Source organism: Coptis chinensis, chromosome 1 (genome assembly GCF_015680905.1).
Source record: "Coptis chinensis isolate HL-2020 chromosome 1, ASM1568090v1, whole genome shotgun sequence".
Lineage (NCBI taxonomy): Eukaryota > Viridiplantae > Streptophyta > Magnoliopsida > Ranunculales > Ranunculaceae > Coptis > Coptis chinensis.
In genome coordinates, this window is record NC_141456.1 from 79,023,616 (window position 1) to 79,041,830 (window position 18,215).

At 37.2% G+C, this 18,215-nt stretch overlaps 2 protein-coding genes across 2 annotated transcripts; one reads left to right on the forward strand and one right to left on the reverse strand.

Moving 5' to 3' along the window:
• Nucleotides 1-3,198: 3,198 nt before the first annotated feature.
• LOC147525315 (uncharacterized) lies at nt 3,199-3,786 on the forward strand. The gene has a single exon (XM_086579066.1). The coding sequence runs from the start codon at nt 3,199-3,201 to the stop codon at nt 3,784-3,786; it is 588 nt and encodes a 195-aa protein (XP_086435192.1).
• A 13,642-nt stretch (nt 3,787-17,428) lies between these two features.
• Nucleotides 17,429-18,122, reverse strand: PAM68 (PAM68-like protein (DUF3464)). Its single transcript, XM_086606167.1, has one exon. The coding sequence runs from the start codon at nt 18,120-18,122 to the stop codon at nt 17,517-17,519; it is 606 nt and encodes a 201-aa protein (XP_086462293.1). The 3' UTR covers nt 17,429-17,516.
• Between the last annotated feature and the right edge of the window lie 93 nt (nt 18,123-18,215).

Genomic DNA, 18,215 nt, shown 5'->3' on the forward strand with positions numbered 1-18,215 from the left:
AATACAAAGATTTACTCTTTACTTGGACACAAAATAATAACCTCTCAAAAACACAACGACAAACAAAGAACATCTAAAAAAGGATTCAACTACTCGATATACAATTGGGACTAAATACAGTTTATTCAACTACTAACAAACGCAACAAAACAAGATCCTACAAATAATATAAACCAAAGATCCTATTTTCATCAACATTAGGGACAAACCAAACATAACAAATTTCTTCAAAACAAATTAAAATTCAAACCTATTCACCATCATGCAGCCACTAAAACTCTGTTGGGTTCGGAAATAGGAGCAATTTTGGGGTTTTAATAAAAAATGTACGGGTTTAAACGATTTGTTTAGAAATTAGGTTTGAAAGTTGAAAGTATTGAATAGATTCTAATATTGAACATTTCCTACTTGAAACGGCGATTGAAAAAGTTGGGATTCAATTTAGGAATTCAATTTGGGACTAAAAGTTGGGATTCAAATATTGAACAGTTTCTCCCTCTTTATTTAGTGATTGTGACTAAAATGTGGGGCAATTTGAGTCATAAATCCCCTGTGGGACCGAATCTCTGTCCATTTTCACAATTTCTCACCAAAAAATATATTCATGTGCACCGTATACATCATCTACTAATTACCAAAAACATCAATCAAACTTAGGGGTGCCACTTTTTTTTTCGAAAACCCATTTTTTCCGAATTCCGATCCGATATTTTTCCGAATTTGGCAATGATATTTGTGTTCCGATATCCGATTTTTTCAAAAAATAATTGGTTTGGAATTGGATGTGTTTTCAAAAACCGATCCGATCCGATTTCTGATTAATTTTCGAATTTTTCACATATAGTTGTCTATTTCATATAGTTACTAAATTAAAACTACAGATAGTTTACAAACCAAATAAAAACCCTAGAAAAGTAGAACATTGTCTCTCTCACAACTTTAAGAAATCAATATTGTCATTCTAGTACATGTCTTTCTTTCTCTCATCTTCCTATTAATTGAATTAATGCATTAACATGAAGAAAAAACTTGTTGAATGAACATGTTAAAAAGGTCTAACTTGTTTACTGAATTAATACATTTCAAAATGATTGCTAAATAAATGTATTAGCATAACTTTGAGTAGGAGAATAGGAGTACTCTAATGGGGGCCTTGAGTAGGAGAATAGGAGTAACATACCCGTACTCTATCTCCATGATCGAGTGCACCACATTACCCTTTTTAGCATTTAAATATAGAATCAGCGATCTTATCTCCGTTTTTCCCCTCTCTTTCCTTCCTTTTCAGGAAACTCAACAGCCCTTTCAATCTCAACTACCACTGCAGCTCGTGTTATGGAGTCAACATCATCATCTCCTCCTCCACATCCCTCTTCTCCCCAACCTTTCTTATGGAGCTCTCTATTTCATTCCAGCGCCACTTCTTCATCGACCAATACGGTTTTAAGCAGCTGCTCTCCCATTATTGATGATGGGGATGCGATAGTTCCTCAAGATCTTATTGAAGAAGGTATATCTGAATGGCAAGATGTTCTGATAGGATAGTTTCTTGATAAATGACTGAGTTATCCTTATGTCAAGAGCACTTTGGAAAAAATATGGAAACTCAAAGGCTCGATGGATATCACAACTGATAGAGATTTATTTTTTTATAAGATTGTCGATGCTGGAAGACAAATAGATGGTCCTGGAAGGTGGACCCATCTTCATTGCCGGCAAGATCTTTGTTATAAGACCTTGGTCTCCGGAGGCTGAAAATCACAGAAACAAAGTCATGACTGTTCCAATATGGGCAAAACTATCCAAAGTTCCCGAAGAACTAAAAATGGGTTATCCTTCCTAGCAAGTCTTATTGGAGGACCTCTCTGTATGGATGGTGCTACTTCTATGAAGAAAAGACTGGACTTTGCTAAGGTCTGTGTTACCACTCCGTTAGACTTTGATTTCCCAACCTCTATTAAACTTAAAATTCGAGGTAAACATGAATATGTTGATGTGGAATATCCTTGGAAACCACCTTCATGCACTAAATGTTGCTGCTTTGGACATTCTTCTACCAAATGTCATAGTACTCCAGCGCCCGTTTGGGTTCCAAGAATTAGGAATGTCTCTGTACAGAATGATGCGGCTGAGGTTTGGGTCCCAAGAGCTAGTAATGTAACTGCACAGAATGTTGCTGCTACTGTGCCTGACACTCATGTTATCTCTTCTGATGCTTCTACTAGTGCAACTTCATTGGTACAGAATCCTTCTACCCTCGCTGTAACTCTGACTATTGCCTCAGCGGGCAAGCCCACATATGGGGCCTCTCCTAGCGACCCCTGCTGCCTCTCTTCAAGAAAGGAATTCTCCCACTTCTGACAGGTCTACTCTTTACTCTATTCTAGGCAGTTCTCCCTTCTCTTTGAGAGCTTCTGGAAATCCTTCGGCCTTCATCAGAGACAGATCAAATGCCCTCAGACTAAGCACCTCTATCACTGGCCGAGGCAATGAAGTAGTGGTTTTTTCTGCTCCACAAGTGCAACAGGCCCCGGTTACTCAAGATGACAGCATACTTACTGAGGAGGAACTCTATAATTTTTAGGTAGAGTCCAACACTTATGTAGCCTTAGCGTTTGATGAGGATGGGATTGAAGATGACATCTCTGAGCAACAAGAGAAGCCCTTTGATGATCAGTGTGTGAATACTGAATAGTGTGAGAATTCCTCTCTTATCTCTAGACTCACTATGCCTTCTTAGGTCACTACTAGAGCTCAACTCTAGCGGCAGCAACAAAGTTCAGCTAAGAGAGGCAAAGGAAGGCCTAAGGGCTTGGGAAACAAAAATAAATAAAAAATATAATCATCATGAAGATATGTACATATAATGTTAGAGGATTAAATGATAGTACTAAGGCTAAAGATCTAAATAAGTTTAGGATAAAGAATAAACTTTCTTGTTTTTGTTTCCTGGAGACTAAAGTTAGAAGGGACAAGTTTTCTAGTATTAGCACTATTTGTTGTCCTTCTTGGAATTGTGTACACAATTATTCTAGTGCAATCTCTGGCCGTATTTGGGTCTCTTGGGACTCTTCTCTGCTATCTGTGCATAAGATTCTGGAGAGTGATCAATTTATACATTCTCAAGTAACAGTCTTGGCTACCTCTCAAGTTTTTCATCTCACAAATGTGTATGCCAGCAATAGAAGAACTTAAAGGATGGTTCTATGGCAAGATCTTATTACCTTTCATGGGTCTTTCACTGGTCCTTGGTGTGTTGTTGGGGATTTCAACAATGTCCTGTTCTCTCATGAACGGATCAGTTCTGATTTGGTGTATCCTAGGGAAACCACTCCATTTGCCAATTGTCTAAACATTCTAAGTCTTTTTTATCATAGTTCTAGTGGTTGTTTCTATACCTGGACTAACAATGGTAATGGAAGACTCAGAATGTGGTCTAAGATTGACATGTGTCTAATAAACCTTTCATGGACATCTCTCTTTCCTTCTTCTGGAGTTGAGTTTCTACCACAGGGCCTCTCAGATCACACCCCGGCTATGATAACCCTCTCTAATAAAAGTAAGTGCATAACTCCCTTTAGGTTTTGCAATTACTGGCTTGCCCTACCTTCTTTCAAGGATACTCTCATCAACTGTTGGACTATCCCTAACCAAGGCAATCCACCTTACATGCTCTTCAAGAAACTTAAAATCTTAAAGCAGGCTCTTAAGGGATGGCCTAGGCTCAGCTCTTCGGATCTTCAAAAACTGGTGGAAGTTACGAAAGCTAGTTTGGAAGACATCTAGAGACTATTGCAGTCAAGTCCTCTGGATATTCATCTGTGTAACCTCGAAAGAATAAGGAAAGATGAACTTTGTAACTTCATGCTCATGGAAGAATATGATCTCATGCAGAAATCTCACACTGATTGGCTCTCCTTTGGTGACAAGTGTAATGCTTTCTTCCATAATGCTGGCAAAGAAAAGAAGTCCAGAAGTAATATTTGGTCTATCTTGGACTCTTAAGGTGTTTTACAGGAAGGACAAGAGAATGTGGCCAAGGCTTTCATCTCCTTCTACAAAAAATTGTTGGGAAAAGAAACCCCCTCCTCTTGTTCTTTATAGTTTCTGGACTATCTCAATCTCCAGAATATCTCTCCTCAGATGGCATATAGTTTGATTATGGATATCAATGATCTTGAAATCAAGGAAGCTTTCTTCTCTATGCCTGACAATAAAACCCCTGGCCCAGATGGTTTTAATTCTTTCTTCTTCAAGAAAGCTTGGGATATTGTAGGTGAAGACTTCACCCTGGCAGTTAAGCATATGTTTGCTCATACTTTTATTCAGAGAGGTACAAACTCTACCCTTTTATGCTTAATTCCCAAAAATTCTGCTCCTTCCAAGGTAGAAGAATATAGACCTATAACTTATTGTAATACCATTTACAAATGTGTTGCCAAGATACTAACAAGCAGGATGAATGATTGCATCTCTCTTTTGATCTCTGAGGCCCAATCTACCTTTGTACCAGGCAAGAACATTCAAGACAACCTTATTCTTGCTCATGAACTTCTAAGGGGATATTCAAGGAAACATGGCACTAGGAATTGTGCCATCAAGATTGATATTAAAAAAGCTTTTGATTCAATCAACTGGCACTCTATGGTTTTGATTCTGTAGAGATATGGGTTTCCACCTTTCTTTATAGATTGGCTCAAAATGTGCTTTTGCTCTCCATCCTACTCTATCATTATTAATGGCAGAGCTAAAGGCTACTTTGAAGGAGAAAAAGGGCTGAGGCAGGGTGATTCTACCTCCCCTTATCTCTTTGTTCTAGTGATAGAAATTCTCTCAGGACTTTTAAATCATGCTCTTTCCACAGGACAGATTAAACCTCACTCCAAATGCAAGAAAATGGGCATTTCTCATTTGTTTTTTGTGGATGATGCATTCCTTTTTTGCAAAAGTGATATGGATTCAATTCTGGCTATTAAAGATATTCTTTTGAAATTCTCTGAAGCTACAGGACTGAATATCAACTCGGCCAAATCTACTCTTCTAGCTGGGTGTATGTCTAAAGAAGCAGGATTGGATCTAACAAATGCCATGGGGATTTCTCTCATTTCTCCACCTATTGTCTATCTTGGTCTTCCTCTCACCTCATCAAGACTAGGAATAAAGGATTGTCTTCCCTTGGTCGAAGATTGACTTCTAGAATCTCAAACTGGAAAAATATAAGTTTGTCAAGAGCAGGAAGATTAGAACTCATTCAGTCAGTGCTATCCTCTTTCTAAGTTTATTGGTCTAAAACCTTTGTGCTCCCAAAAAAGGTTCTTGACAAGGTTTCTAAGATATGCAATCATTTTCTCTGGTATGGGCCTAACATGACACCCAAAATACACCATGCAAGTCATGAAACCTTGAGGTATTCTAAAGAACAAGGAGGGCTAGGTATGACAGATGCTAGAACTTGGAATAGGGCTGCCTACTGTGGACTTGTATATAGAATTTCTAGTAAAGAGGATTCTCTATGGGTTGATTGGACATGGAGCCAGCAGATAAAGAAGCATCACTTCTGGACTATGAAAATTCCCTCGAGTTGCTCTTGGGTATGGAGGGGGATACTCAAACAGAAAAGTACAACAAGAAGATATATCAAGTATGTCATTGCTAATCAGAGACTCTTTTCTGGCATGATCCCTAGTGCTTTACCACTACTTTATGGAAACTGGCTGAAGCAAGAAATCTCATTAACCTTCAAGATGATGCAAAGGTTAGTGATATTCTAGAACATGGAGAATGGTCTTCTTTAATTACCACCCTTCCGGATGGTAACATCAAGAAATCAATTATGGATACAGAAGTGGATAGATATCTAGATAAAGATGAGGTTGTCTGGTCTCCAAGTAGCTCTGGTGATTTCTCGGTTAAGTCTACCTATGCAGTCCTCAAGAGAGTGCGTGCTAAGGTCAAATGGTGCAGAGTTGTATGGGGTAAGTTGTCCATTCCTAAACAATTTTTCACTCTATGGCAACTTCTTGCTAACTGTCTACCCACTCAAGATAGATTGATCAAGAAGAAAGTTTTGCATCATTCTCTGTGTAGCTTATGCAATTCTTCTGCAGAGCACTCCAAACATCTTTTCTTCGACTGTCAGTACTCAAAAAAGTTTAGGAAATGGTCAAAAGCAACATTGGTATTTCTAGTATTGTAAAGAACTACTCGGAAGAATGGTACAACATCTTTAGGATTTGTAGGCATACTTCTTCAACTGTGGAGATTTAAAAAGCTTTTGTTGGAGCCATGGTGTATGAGCTCTGGTGCGAAAGAAATAGAAGGAAGAAAAAGAACCTGAAGCTCATGGAACAACAGCTCAGTTTTAAGATCATGTCCTATATGAAGATGTATCTTCACCGAAACCTATTAGAGGTGAATGACTTACCAGCGAATAGAGCTCTGGCTGCTAGACTGGGACTAGAACTTAACTACACTGTTCACGAGCAAATCAGTTGCACATGGAGGAGCCCAGATGAAGAATATTATATGCTCAACACAGATGGATCAGTGTAGCAATCAGGTAATGGGTATGGAGGTACTATCAGAGACTCTCAGGGGAATGTCCTTATGGGATTTGCGGGAAGTTCTTCAAAGCCTTTTGTCATCTTCCAAGAGCTCTTTGCTATTACGGTGGGCCTTCAACAAGCCCAATCTTTAAGTATAGTAAAACTAGAAATAAATTCTGACTCTCTAGGTGCTATTAACATCATCAATGGCCTTGCTCAAAGTCCATGGTATTGCTCCAATATAGTGGCCCAGATAATATCCCTTAAAAGTTCTTTTGTGGATTGTATTTTTAAGCATGTGTATAGACAGGGTAATCAGGCAGCTGATTACCTTTCGAAGTTGTATAGATTATCAGTTGATCAGGTTATTTCCTTCTCCCCTCCTCTGGAATTTAAGTTACACTCTATTGTAGAAGAGGACAGGAAAGGAACTATGTACTTCAGAGATTATCTTAATACAGGTTGAGGTCGGCCATAACCTCTAAACTTTTTTTTAAAAAATAATAATAATAAATAAATGTATTAACTGGATAAATTGTTATCCTAAAAGAGAATCTGATTATATAATTCAAATTTCCGATTTACTTTCGAATTTAACCAATTCTAAAATTTCCAAAAAAATTCTGATTTTCTGAACTTTCTGAATTCGAAAAAGAAATTGCCATCCAAAAAATAATTGGATCGGATTTGGAAAGGATATTTCCATATGAAAAAAAAAATTGGAAAATTTTCCGAAAGCCCTTTATCCGATCCGAAGTCACCCCTCATCAAACTTAAAGGGATGCCTACCTAGAGTTGTGACAGCCAAGTAAGATGTCGATATCATGACGCTGAAATGCATATTTACGACAATCCAAAGAAATACTAATTAGTACTATGTTGTATTGTTACATTCATTGTCTGGTACTTTATTTTTTTTTCCAGTACTTAATAATTGAATTAACGGAATAGATAAAATATTATTGCAATCTACTGCAGTTAGTTGTCCCTTTTATTTTATTTCCCATTCAATGTTCCCTATGTTCAATGGGAATGTTCAATTGTATGCTCTGCATCAACATTGTTTGATATAAGTATTGAAGGCATTACATTATAAAATAATCGACACAAAAAGCAGTTTACATTGTTCACAAACTTTTACGTTCAAAAATATGTATTACCCACAAATGGTTTCAATTTAGAAATACATTGTCTCATTACCAAATCAGTCGTAATGCCATTTGGCACGACCATTACAATCTCTAACCACCTTTATACATCACTTGCAACTAATTCTTGCAGTGCTTCGCTTTACTAGATAATACACCCCATTCATTACTGGTCCGTTCTTTAGTTGGTGTTAATTACATGTATCAAATTTTCTGAAATAAGAAAACAAAATGTGATAGACTAAATACTTATGCAATCAGTTCCAGTCACCAAACCAAATATATTTCATTAAACTTTTCGAACAACTAATATCAACCCACATAGATTCACTGTAACAAAAATATTTGATCAGGACGCTTTATTAGCACGCTTTAATGACCCATGCATGCAACATTAACATTCTCATCTTCTTCATTATGAGAAAATAGTCAAGTCAACAAATAATTTATAAATACAAATGAGTCAATCTCCATTCTTATTATCGCATTTTTAAAGTACATTGTATCCAAACATCGTTTAAGAGAAAACATTTCGAAGCAAGCGAACCCTTTCTGATTCCTCATGCCATATATATAATGATCCAGATTTTTAGCTAAGGGTAATCTTATCATTTTACGTGTTGAGTTAGTGATTAAGTAGAAAATTAAGTGTCAATTGATCTTGGTGACGAGTATTGGTATATATTGTTGTGTAAGATAACTTTGGACTAATTTCGTTGAAACGAAGATATGTATTTTGAGCTTGGGTAGTTATAATTTTGACACTGATGGTTGTTTTATATTGGGGTTGTTCCATTATATTGGGCATGTCATATCGTTTTGGGCTTTATCTTAATTAATTGTGCTTACTTTTGGGCTTACTTTGTTATATTAGACTTGTTATATTATTGGGCTTATCTAAGTATATTAGTGGGCCCATTTGTATTAGTAGTTGCTGGACTCTTTTCCCCGCGTGGCTGCTGAGGAGAAGGACTAAAAAGAAATGGGAAAAAAATGTCCGGATTTTTTCAACGCCTCATGCTTGAGCTATTGGGGCTCTTTTCCCGCGTGGGTGCTGAGGAGAAGGACTAAAAAAGAAATGGGAAAAAATGTCCGGATTTTTTCAACGCCTCATGCTTGAGCTATTGGGGGGGGGGGGGGGGGTCTAGAGTTTACTTGGTGAGCGGTTAGTATGGGAATAGTGATGAGTCATTAGTGAATAGAGAGGAACTCTCTCCATTAAATCATCATACCAGGCATCGTATGGGCGCTTTTCTACACTTTAGCTGGAACAGAAAAAGAAAATGAAGTTTTATGCGCAAGAGGAGGTGTCCGGGGGATGTTTGATTTTTTTGAATTATAAGCTTAAAATCCTCGAAAGATTAAAAATAAGGGGATGTACGATATAGTATACCGATTCAAGGTTGAGAATAGGTTAGTGGACGTTACATGATTAGAACAGGAGTAAAGAGCCCATGCCGCCTTCTTCATCGGAATGGCTTTTAATCTATTCCCATAGATCCTTACCCCAAATAGGAGAACTACGATTGGCTTGATCCCTTAAATGGGTATGTAGACAGCCACCCGGCTCAGCCGCTTCCATAGGAAAACCCCCACCCCTTGTAGTAAGGGAATCAGTTGTTCAAGTTATTTTATTACTGGTTAATTCTAGTACAATTCATTTGCCTACAAGTATAAACTAGTGTAGAGAATATGTAAAGAACACTCACACACAAGACGAGAATATATCGTAGTTCGACAATGTGCCTACGTCCACACGACGACATCAATGATTTACTAGATGAACAAGATAGATTATTACAATTAAAGAGGAGCTCTCTCTTCACTCACTAAGAATACTCTCTAAAATCTCTCTCTTTTCTTTTTCATAAAAAAATTTAGGTCAGAACTATAACTTCTCTTTTATAGTTGGTACAAATTAAAAAATGAGGAGAAAATGAGTGGAAAAGGAAGTTGGCCAAAATTTCGAAAAAATTCCGACCTGCCCGCGACATATCGCCCAAAAAACTAGAACTTTGCACACTTTGCACAAGTTGGGTCAATGAATATGCCTTGGCGTACACACCTCATGTTTAGGCGTACCCAACCCAATTCCCATTTTCCAACAGTTGTTATTACTATTTCCACAACTACTAAATCTGATTATCCAAAGTAGTATTATAACACCCCGTGTTTTTTTATACGTATTTTTTCTATTTAATTAATTAATTTAATTGTTTATTTTAAAAATTCGTTGGACCGGACTCGGGATACGTGGGCCTGGTTTTGGGCCCGAGTCGGTGTTGGGCTTGGGTTTCGGACCCAAGTATATAAACACTTTTTTTCTAGAAAATAGGGTTCGAGAAAAATAATATATTAAAAAATGGAGGCAGAAAAAAGTTGGTTTCTTTGGAGAGGTGAAGCGACGATTCGACTACGGAGGATTCGGTTTGGGTTTTAATTCAATGAGTAGCTAGTTTGCTATTTCACCGATTATAGTTTTCCGTGTACCATCGTGATAATCGTTAAAAGCTTCGCTTTATGTTTTTTTAGGTTCGTTTTATGTTATTGTCGCTTTGTACTTGTGGTTGTTAAAAAAATATATTGGTTAAACCGCTTTTCTTGAACTCGAAATTTTATTTGATCGCCCAAGCTTTATGGCCGGCAGCTTAAAGCCCAAGCTATAGATCGCTTTTTGTTTGCTTCTCTGTTTCTCTCGTTGAACTCGAACTTAAACCGCGAAAACTCGACAGAGCTAAATAATGCACCAAGAAATCGCCGATACCAGTATGTAACCGTGATGGTTGGTTTTTCGTTTTGGATTGTGAATGATTGGGTTGTAGTGGTTTTGGGTTGGTTGAATCAGGGGAGGCGTCAATGGGCCAACGCCATTCGAGCTACCTTGGGGGTGGGGCGATTTTGTTGGTAGTTTGAACCGCGTGGGTTGTGTTTTTGAATGTTGTGTTGGTTGTTGTTTGATTGAGTGTTGTAGAGTGGTGGGGTCGGGTTTGAAGCTTGAAAGCAAGCTTTAATGGTGGCGAAATTGTAGATCTAGTTTGGATGGAAAAATCGGGATTTAATGATTAGGGGATTTTGTGTTTGACAAAGTTATAGGGTTTTTGTTTGTGATTAAAACCGACATGATGGAGTGGAAGATGGAGAAGAGTTAGTGGTGGTCGGTTTGGTTTTGGTGGTGGTGGTACATTTGGCATCTAGAGAAGATGAACAAAGGACCTAACTTGGGCTTAGGCGAAGTTCAAATTGGGCCTTGGGCCGAAATGTCTAAGTTCAGTTTTTGGGCCGGTCTAATTTCATTTGTTGTTTGGGCCAAATTCTTTTAGTGGCTTGGCCGAAATTTCAGGGATGGTTGGCCGAAATTTCAGATTTAGTTTTATGTGGGCCGAAATCTAATTTAAGTGGTTGGGCCTTTTCTATTTGTTTTGTAATCTTTGAACCAGGTTTAATTAAGTTTTGTTTGGGCCTCTCCAAATTATGTTTTGGGGCGAAGATAATGTTTTTGGCCTTTCTAATATTGCTTTGACCACCCATTGGACTTAAAATAAATCCAATTGGCCGGGTAGAATTAATAAGTTGGTTTTAGACTTTCGGGTTCTAAGGTTTTGGGGCTTGGCGGTTAAGGTCCGAACCATGACCTTAGCCATGAGCCCATGAGCCATGCACCGTTGACCTTTGACCATCGATCTTTGACTTTGACCATGACATGTTGAGTTTGACTTTCACCATGACATGTTGAGTTTGACTTTGACCATGACATGTTGAGTTTGACCTTGACCATGATGTGTTGACCTTTGACGGTTGACTTTGACCTTAGCCATGAACCATGGCTATGGCCCTGAACCTGTTGAATATAGAAACGACAGTTTGACTTTGACAATGAGGTGTTGACTTTGACCAGAGTTGACTTTGACCAGGGTTGACTTTGACCAGTTGACCCAATTTGACTTTTTAACTCGGATTATGATTTGGGTTATTAGGATAGGTCTAGGGCTATTAGCATGCTTGGCTTTAGGCTAAGACCGTTATATATTCGTGTGTATGTGTATTAACTACTATGTGATATTTTCGTATTTTATGATATGAACGCTATGACACTTAGACATTCATGAAATTGGTTCGCACTGTGTTCGAGCCTAGTTTTGGCACATTTAGAATGAGATTCGCATTTTTTTGTTAAACAAGAGAAAGTTAGTTCGTGCGTCGGCTTTGCAACACAAAAAGCTTCGTTTTTGGATACCAATGGAAAGAGTTGTTCCATTCGAAGATATCCCGTCGAAAATCCAATTTGTCAAATTAGGATTTTGACCGTTTTCAACCTAAGTTTTCTTTTAGATGGGCTAAGGTTGGGACTTCGAGTTCTACATGAAAAAGTATATCTAAATACCTTAGTTTCTAAATAATTGAGTTACATGTCATTTGGATGAATGTAGGAAAAAACCTTAGCATTGATTATGTGGGTGATAAGAACTACGGGCTTGATTCCAATCTTGAAAGATTTGGATATCGTGAAGGCGACTTTGAGCAAAAGTCACAAAGAACTACACTATATCTATAATATATATATTAGTTTGTGTGATAACTATGTGATTATGTTAGAAATTACTGTTGTTTTGAGACTACATAAATATATATGTGGGAGATAGAAGTTGTATATGAATATAGACTTTAGTATATGTGGATATGTTTTAGACATTAGTGTGTGTGGACTTGAATTTGGGCTAATGAACTATTCGTTTACGATATTGTATATATGAGTGTGGTTATGTAAATTGTATTTGTTTGATTATAAGTCTGTTTACATTTAATGATATTTAAGTGCTTGATTTGCCTTGACGCGCGAAAGTGACTCTTTGCATGTGTGGTCTATTTTGACATGAGTAATGCTAGTATAATTATAAGTGATAATAATGTTTTAATGTGTCGCCCACATCTTTAGAACTCTCCACGCCTCAGGATTTGGTAATGAAAAGAAATGTTTATGACTTGTGATGTCATGTGATAGATGGGTATTCATTGAATGTGCCATGAATGACCCGGGTATTCATTGAATGTGCCATGAATGACCCAATCGTTTGGACTGCCCTAGAGAGGAACTAAGGTATTCGCCTTGCGGGTTGGTCGTATTCCTTGAATGTACGGGAATGTAGGTTTGGGTATTCCTTGAATGTGGCGGGAATGACTCAGGGCATTTATTGAATGTGCCATGAATGGCCCGTTAGTGTTATGATGGGTATTCCTTGAATGTGGCGGGAATGACCCAAGGTATTCATTGAATGTGTCATGAATGACCTGATATTTTGTTATGCCCAAAAGAGGCTTTGTGATTATGTGTATGGAAAGCCCGAGAGATGGTCGTGACTCACAAGTTCTGAGTTTACAAGATGAAAGTATGTTTCCGGAGGCGATATCCCGCTTGGGACGTATGTCTTGTAGTGGTACTTTCGGTGTGAGTGAGGGCGACGGATATGTGTGATTTGGCAAATGTGTGTAGTGCAAATCGTGGAGTAGGAACTAAAGGTTAATGTGTCTTTGAATAAATGAGTCAACAAGATAATTAATAAGCAAAGTAAAAATATTGATTTTTCATGTGATGGAGTTATTGCAAATGATGTATATTATTTCTTATGAGAAATGTTTATGTGGTTTGTATGAGTTGATACTCACAAGGGATGAATGTACTCCTTGGTTGTGACTTTTCCTCGTTCTCATAAGTAGACGAGTGATACTAAAGTAAAAGTATATAAATTGTGTGATGTTATGGATATGAAGTGTGACGGTGAATTATTAGTAAATGATTGTAATTTCTATGTATTTGTGAAATGACTATAACTTGATATGTTATTACGAAAATATTAATGACTTGTGATAGTCTGAGATCTATGGTTATGCACGCAGAAACTTTATGACGTAATGATGTCATATGAATGACTATCATTGATATAGGTATTATGATAAGTGGTATTCCTCAAAGATACGGGACGAACCAAGTTATATCAATTAGACTTCAATGTCTTAAATGAGGTTGGGTCATGAATAGAATTTTGACTGGCTGAGATAAATCAATTTATTGTGATGTCTAACTCTGTTTTGCAGGAGGGTAGGATCTATTAATCTTTTCTGCAGGGACGTAAATATCCTACCCTAAGACGACGTGTTGGCTTAAAGGTAAGGTATACCAAACTCATATTTAATTAGGTTATCATATGCAGTTAATAAATGAAATGTAAGTGGTATTGTATTGTGAGTTATTTTGGAAAGTGGGAATGACGAGTAATATTATATGAGATTCTTGGAATTTGTATGTTGGGGGTGAAATCTTACTTGAGAAGAAACTACTACACCGCGTTTTGGAAAAACGGAACTATATTGTCTTCCAAGTTGAAATTGTTTGTAATGTTATATTTATTCATTTGAAATATTATTATATATATTTTTGTTGTTAGTCTACTCATACCAAAGAAATTCAATTTGTCAATCCCATGTTTGCTTTGTTTTTAACGTGGGTGTGTTCTTAGGAACATAGATGGTGGAGTCACAATGAATGAAGACACGTGACTTGGATTTGCTCTTGGAGTCTTCTGGTTTAAGTTTTTCGAAAGTGTACGGTTTTGAATTGGAAACAAGTGTAATAGAGTTGGTTAATAAAAATATATATATATTTGTAAATAAAGCGTTGTTCTTTCAGTTTTAATTTGATCTCAGATTTTAATAGCGTTGTTGATAATATTTTGGTGGGTTTTGTTTCACCCCGGGTTTTCAGATGATTGAATATCAGTTTTAAATTTTTCTGAAAATTTGGGGTGTGACAAGTATGATTTCAATCCCCAATCTTAAAAATATATGCAATCAAATTTCTACATGTAATTCAACTTTAAAACCAAACACACTGGCTCTACCAATCAGTTGGGAAGCAACCAAATACAGCAGCATCACACGTTAAGGTACTATGATAAACACTGACTTGGTGGTCCACGAACAAAATGTTAATGTTCTGTTCATTGTTCTTCTTATAAGTGCAACCTATCATGCTTGCTTTGTTCACTAAATAACACTCAGAGCAAAATAATAAGGCCGGGGATCTGCATTTATAACTCTACACACCATCCAACGATATGCAACACTCTTAAATTCTGTCAATTCAAGTATCATCTACATGTGAGTTACTCAAAATAGCTTTTGCACATAGTACATTACAAAATGCAAACTTTTAGCAAAGACAATCTGCTTAACAAAATGCAAACTGAGACAATGCGTTGACCGATTACAATATCATGAGACATAGTTCTCAATCACCTCTGTTCCATTTGCAAGATTGTAACTAATGTATTGTGCTTTTGGTGCTCCTGCCTTCAATACACGTGGTCTTTTAGTTAGCAATAATGTCTCATACTCTATATCATCTTCAACCGTCATGACACAATCCAACTGCTCTGCTTTTCTTTTCTTGGACTGCACCAATACTCAAACAATTAATAACTACAGTAAGGAATGTCCATCTACACAACTTATGAAACATGACAATGAATATACCTTCTCTGCATACTAGTAAGGGTAACTAGAAGACAATGGTTCATGCTGCAATGTAATGACCACAACCGACTACAAAAATAACTATTGTACGACTGTCGATGATGCAATATACCCAAGCAAAATGACAATGCAAATACCTTCTCCACCTACCAATAACTACAATAAGATATCTCGTGATACAATGTAATGATCAAACTCGACAATCCAAATAACTAAACCAGCACTACCCATGACGCAATATAATATATTGAGGAAAAACGACAATCAAAATACCTTCTCCGATCCACCTACCAATAACTACAAGAAGATATCTCATGAAACAATTTAATTACCAAATTCGACAATAACAAAAACGAAAGCGGTAGTTTCCATGACATAATATAATGAGGCAAAATGACAATCAAAATACCTTCTCCACCTACCAATAACTACAAGACAATATCACAGGATACAATGTAATTGCCAAATTCGACAATGAAAATAACTAAGGCAGCATTTTCCATGACACAATATAATGAGAAAAAACGACAATCAAAATATCTTCTGCACCTACTAATAACTACAAGAAGACATCTCATGATACAATCTAATTACCAAATTCGATAATGAAACTACGTAAAACAGCACTTTCCATGACACAATATAATGAGGGAAAATGACAAGCAAAATACCTGCTCCACCTACCAATAACTACACGAAGACATCTCATGATACGATGTTATGGCAAAACTCGACAATGAAAATATGAAAATAACTAAAGAAGCATTGTCGACACAATATAATGAAAATGGCCTTCTTAAGCATTCCTCGCGGAGGGAGGAATTCTTGTAGGGGGTTGCTCATCATTGAAAACAAGGCTCTCATAGTATCTGGGAATGCCAAACTTATAAAGCAACTCACAGGAAGACACAAAAGAATCTAACTGCAGAAACCGCATCTCAAATGCCCATTGCACATGCAACTAAGCCGAAAGTAAACCACTCATAACGACCTTCCTTTTGGCATCACCATTATCAAACCTCAAATAAAGAGCCTTGCAGAGCATTTGTATGCGTCTTAGACTTTCTTTACTGTTTGGCTTACAATCCCTATTTATTCTCAATGACATGCCCCATACATACTCATGACAGGTTGCACATAATTTGAAGTTGTCCATTTTCAATATTAGCAAATCCAACTCCATACTCTCCACACAGTCACGTTTCATTTGCAAAACATATTTCACCAAGAACTTAACATCAAATCCCCAATACATAAGCAAATCTAAGTCACTCACAATATTGAAAAACTGTCCACTCTCAACAATCATCATATCCAAAGTCAGTTTGTACAAGCGGTTCAATGTGATGATGAATATTTCCTACATGTGGGCTTGGGTGTCTAAATCCACACAATGAGGTGATTGTGGATGGCATTGTAAGAACAACCTGAATCCATTACTGTTCACGATACCCACAATCTCTTCAAAACTCTTACCCACCAGCTAGTACTCATCAAATATCCCTATCTCAACATGCCATCTCCACATTATGTTTGCTCTAACTCTACCCTCTTTCCTCCTATAAGATTCAAGGTCATTTCCATATTCAAAATCCACCACAGCCATTACAATATTACAACCACAAACAATAATGAAATAGAATTACAACTACAACTACAACTACAACACACAAAATAGGCTAAAAGATAGATGACAATGAAACTTAATTAGAACAACAACTATAAAAGTTCAAAAGGTATGAACTGAAGACAGATCCCCTTCCAACTAAAGAACAATAAATAGGCTAAAAGAAACAAAAAATGAAAGGCTACGGAACAACTAAACTAAAGACCAACTTCTCTATACTAAATACCAAAGTCTGTGGGTCTTGTTTCAGTGGGAACTGGGAGGGGAAAAAAGGCAGGAATGGGCTGGCCTTAAGTTAACATGATTGGAAATCGGAATTCAACTGTAGTCTTTTCAGGACAGAGAGGAGTGGAGGAGGGAGAGATCTTTTCTGGATTGGGTAGATACAAACTGAGAAAAAGGGCAGTTTTGTACTTGCACTGGAATAGTAAGATTCAGCAACACTTTGACACTGTGCACGTTCTAAATGAGATTAAAATCTTCTTACCGAGTCAACTGGTACCGGTTTTGGCAATAATAAATAGTCAACGTCCAATTATTTAATTTTCCGTTTAAATCCGTAATTTCAAATAATAACACAGTAGATGAAATCAGTGGTCATTTATTTATTAATAGTTTGTGTACAAGTACAACAGAGAGTGGTAATAAAAAAACAATCTGTGAACATCTCTAATTCTTCCCTGATCTTCCACGAAGAGATTGCCAAAACACAGGCCAATTCTTTTTAGCTTCATTCCACCCCAACAAAGAACCTTCTCTCATTGGATCCCAACTAGTTGAAACAATCCCATAACTAACCCCTAACAAAGCTGACCCAAAGAAGATGAAAGACACAATGAAAGGTACCCAAGTAGGCACATCAATCTTCAATCCCACCTTAAGATAGTAAAAGAAAGGAAAGAACAATAACCCAACAAACAATGGAATGCCCACTGACAATCCCATCCTACCCATCATTCTGTTGGTTACTACTTCTGGTATTACACTGTCATCATCTGCATCCATCAGCTCATCTTCATCCACATCTTTATCTTTGCTGTCCACATCTCTTGTTGGCTTCTTGGGGCTGCTCTTCTTCTTCTTTTGTGAAGGACCAAAACCTCTTGGACTCTTTAAAGCTAGTGGTGCTGACCGAGAGAGAGAACATGTTTGGTTTAGATAGAATAATTCAGTGTTTTGTGTGACTGGGAACTGAGAGGTCGTCAATTTGTTTCTTGAAAAAATGGAATAAGTAGATGTCAAGGGTGGAATGCGTGCAAATTGGCAGGATTCCATGAATATTTGCTTACAAATTGAAATGGTGTACGTTTGTGTGTGTTATTTTGGACTTCACATGGAGAGAGGCTTATCCGCATTTCTTCTTTTCAT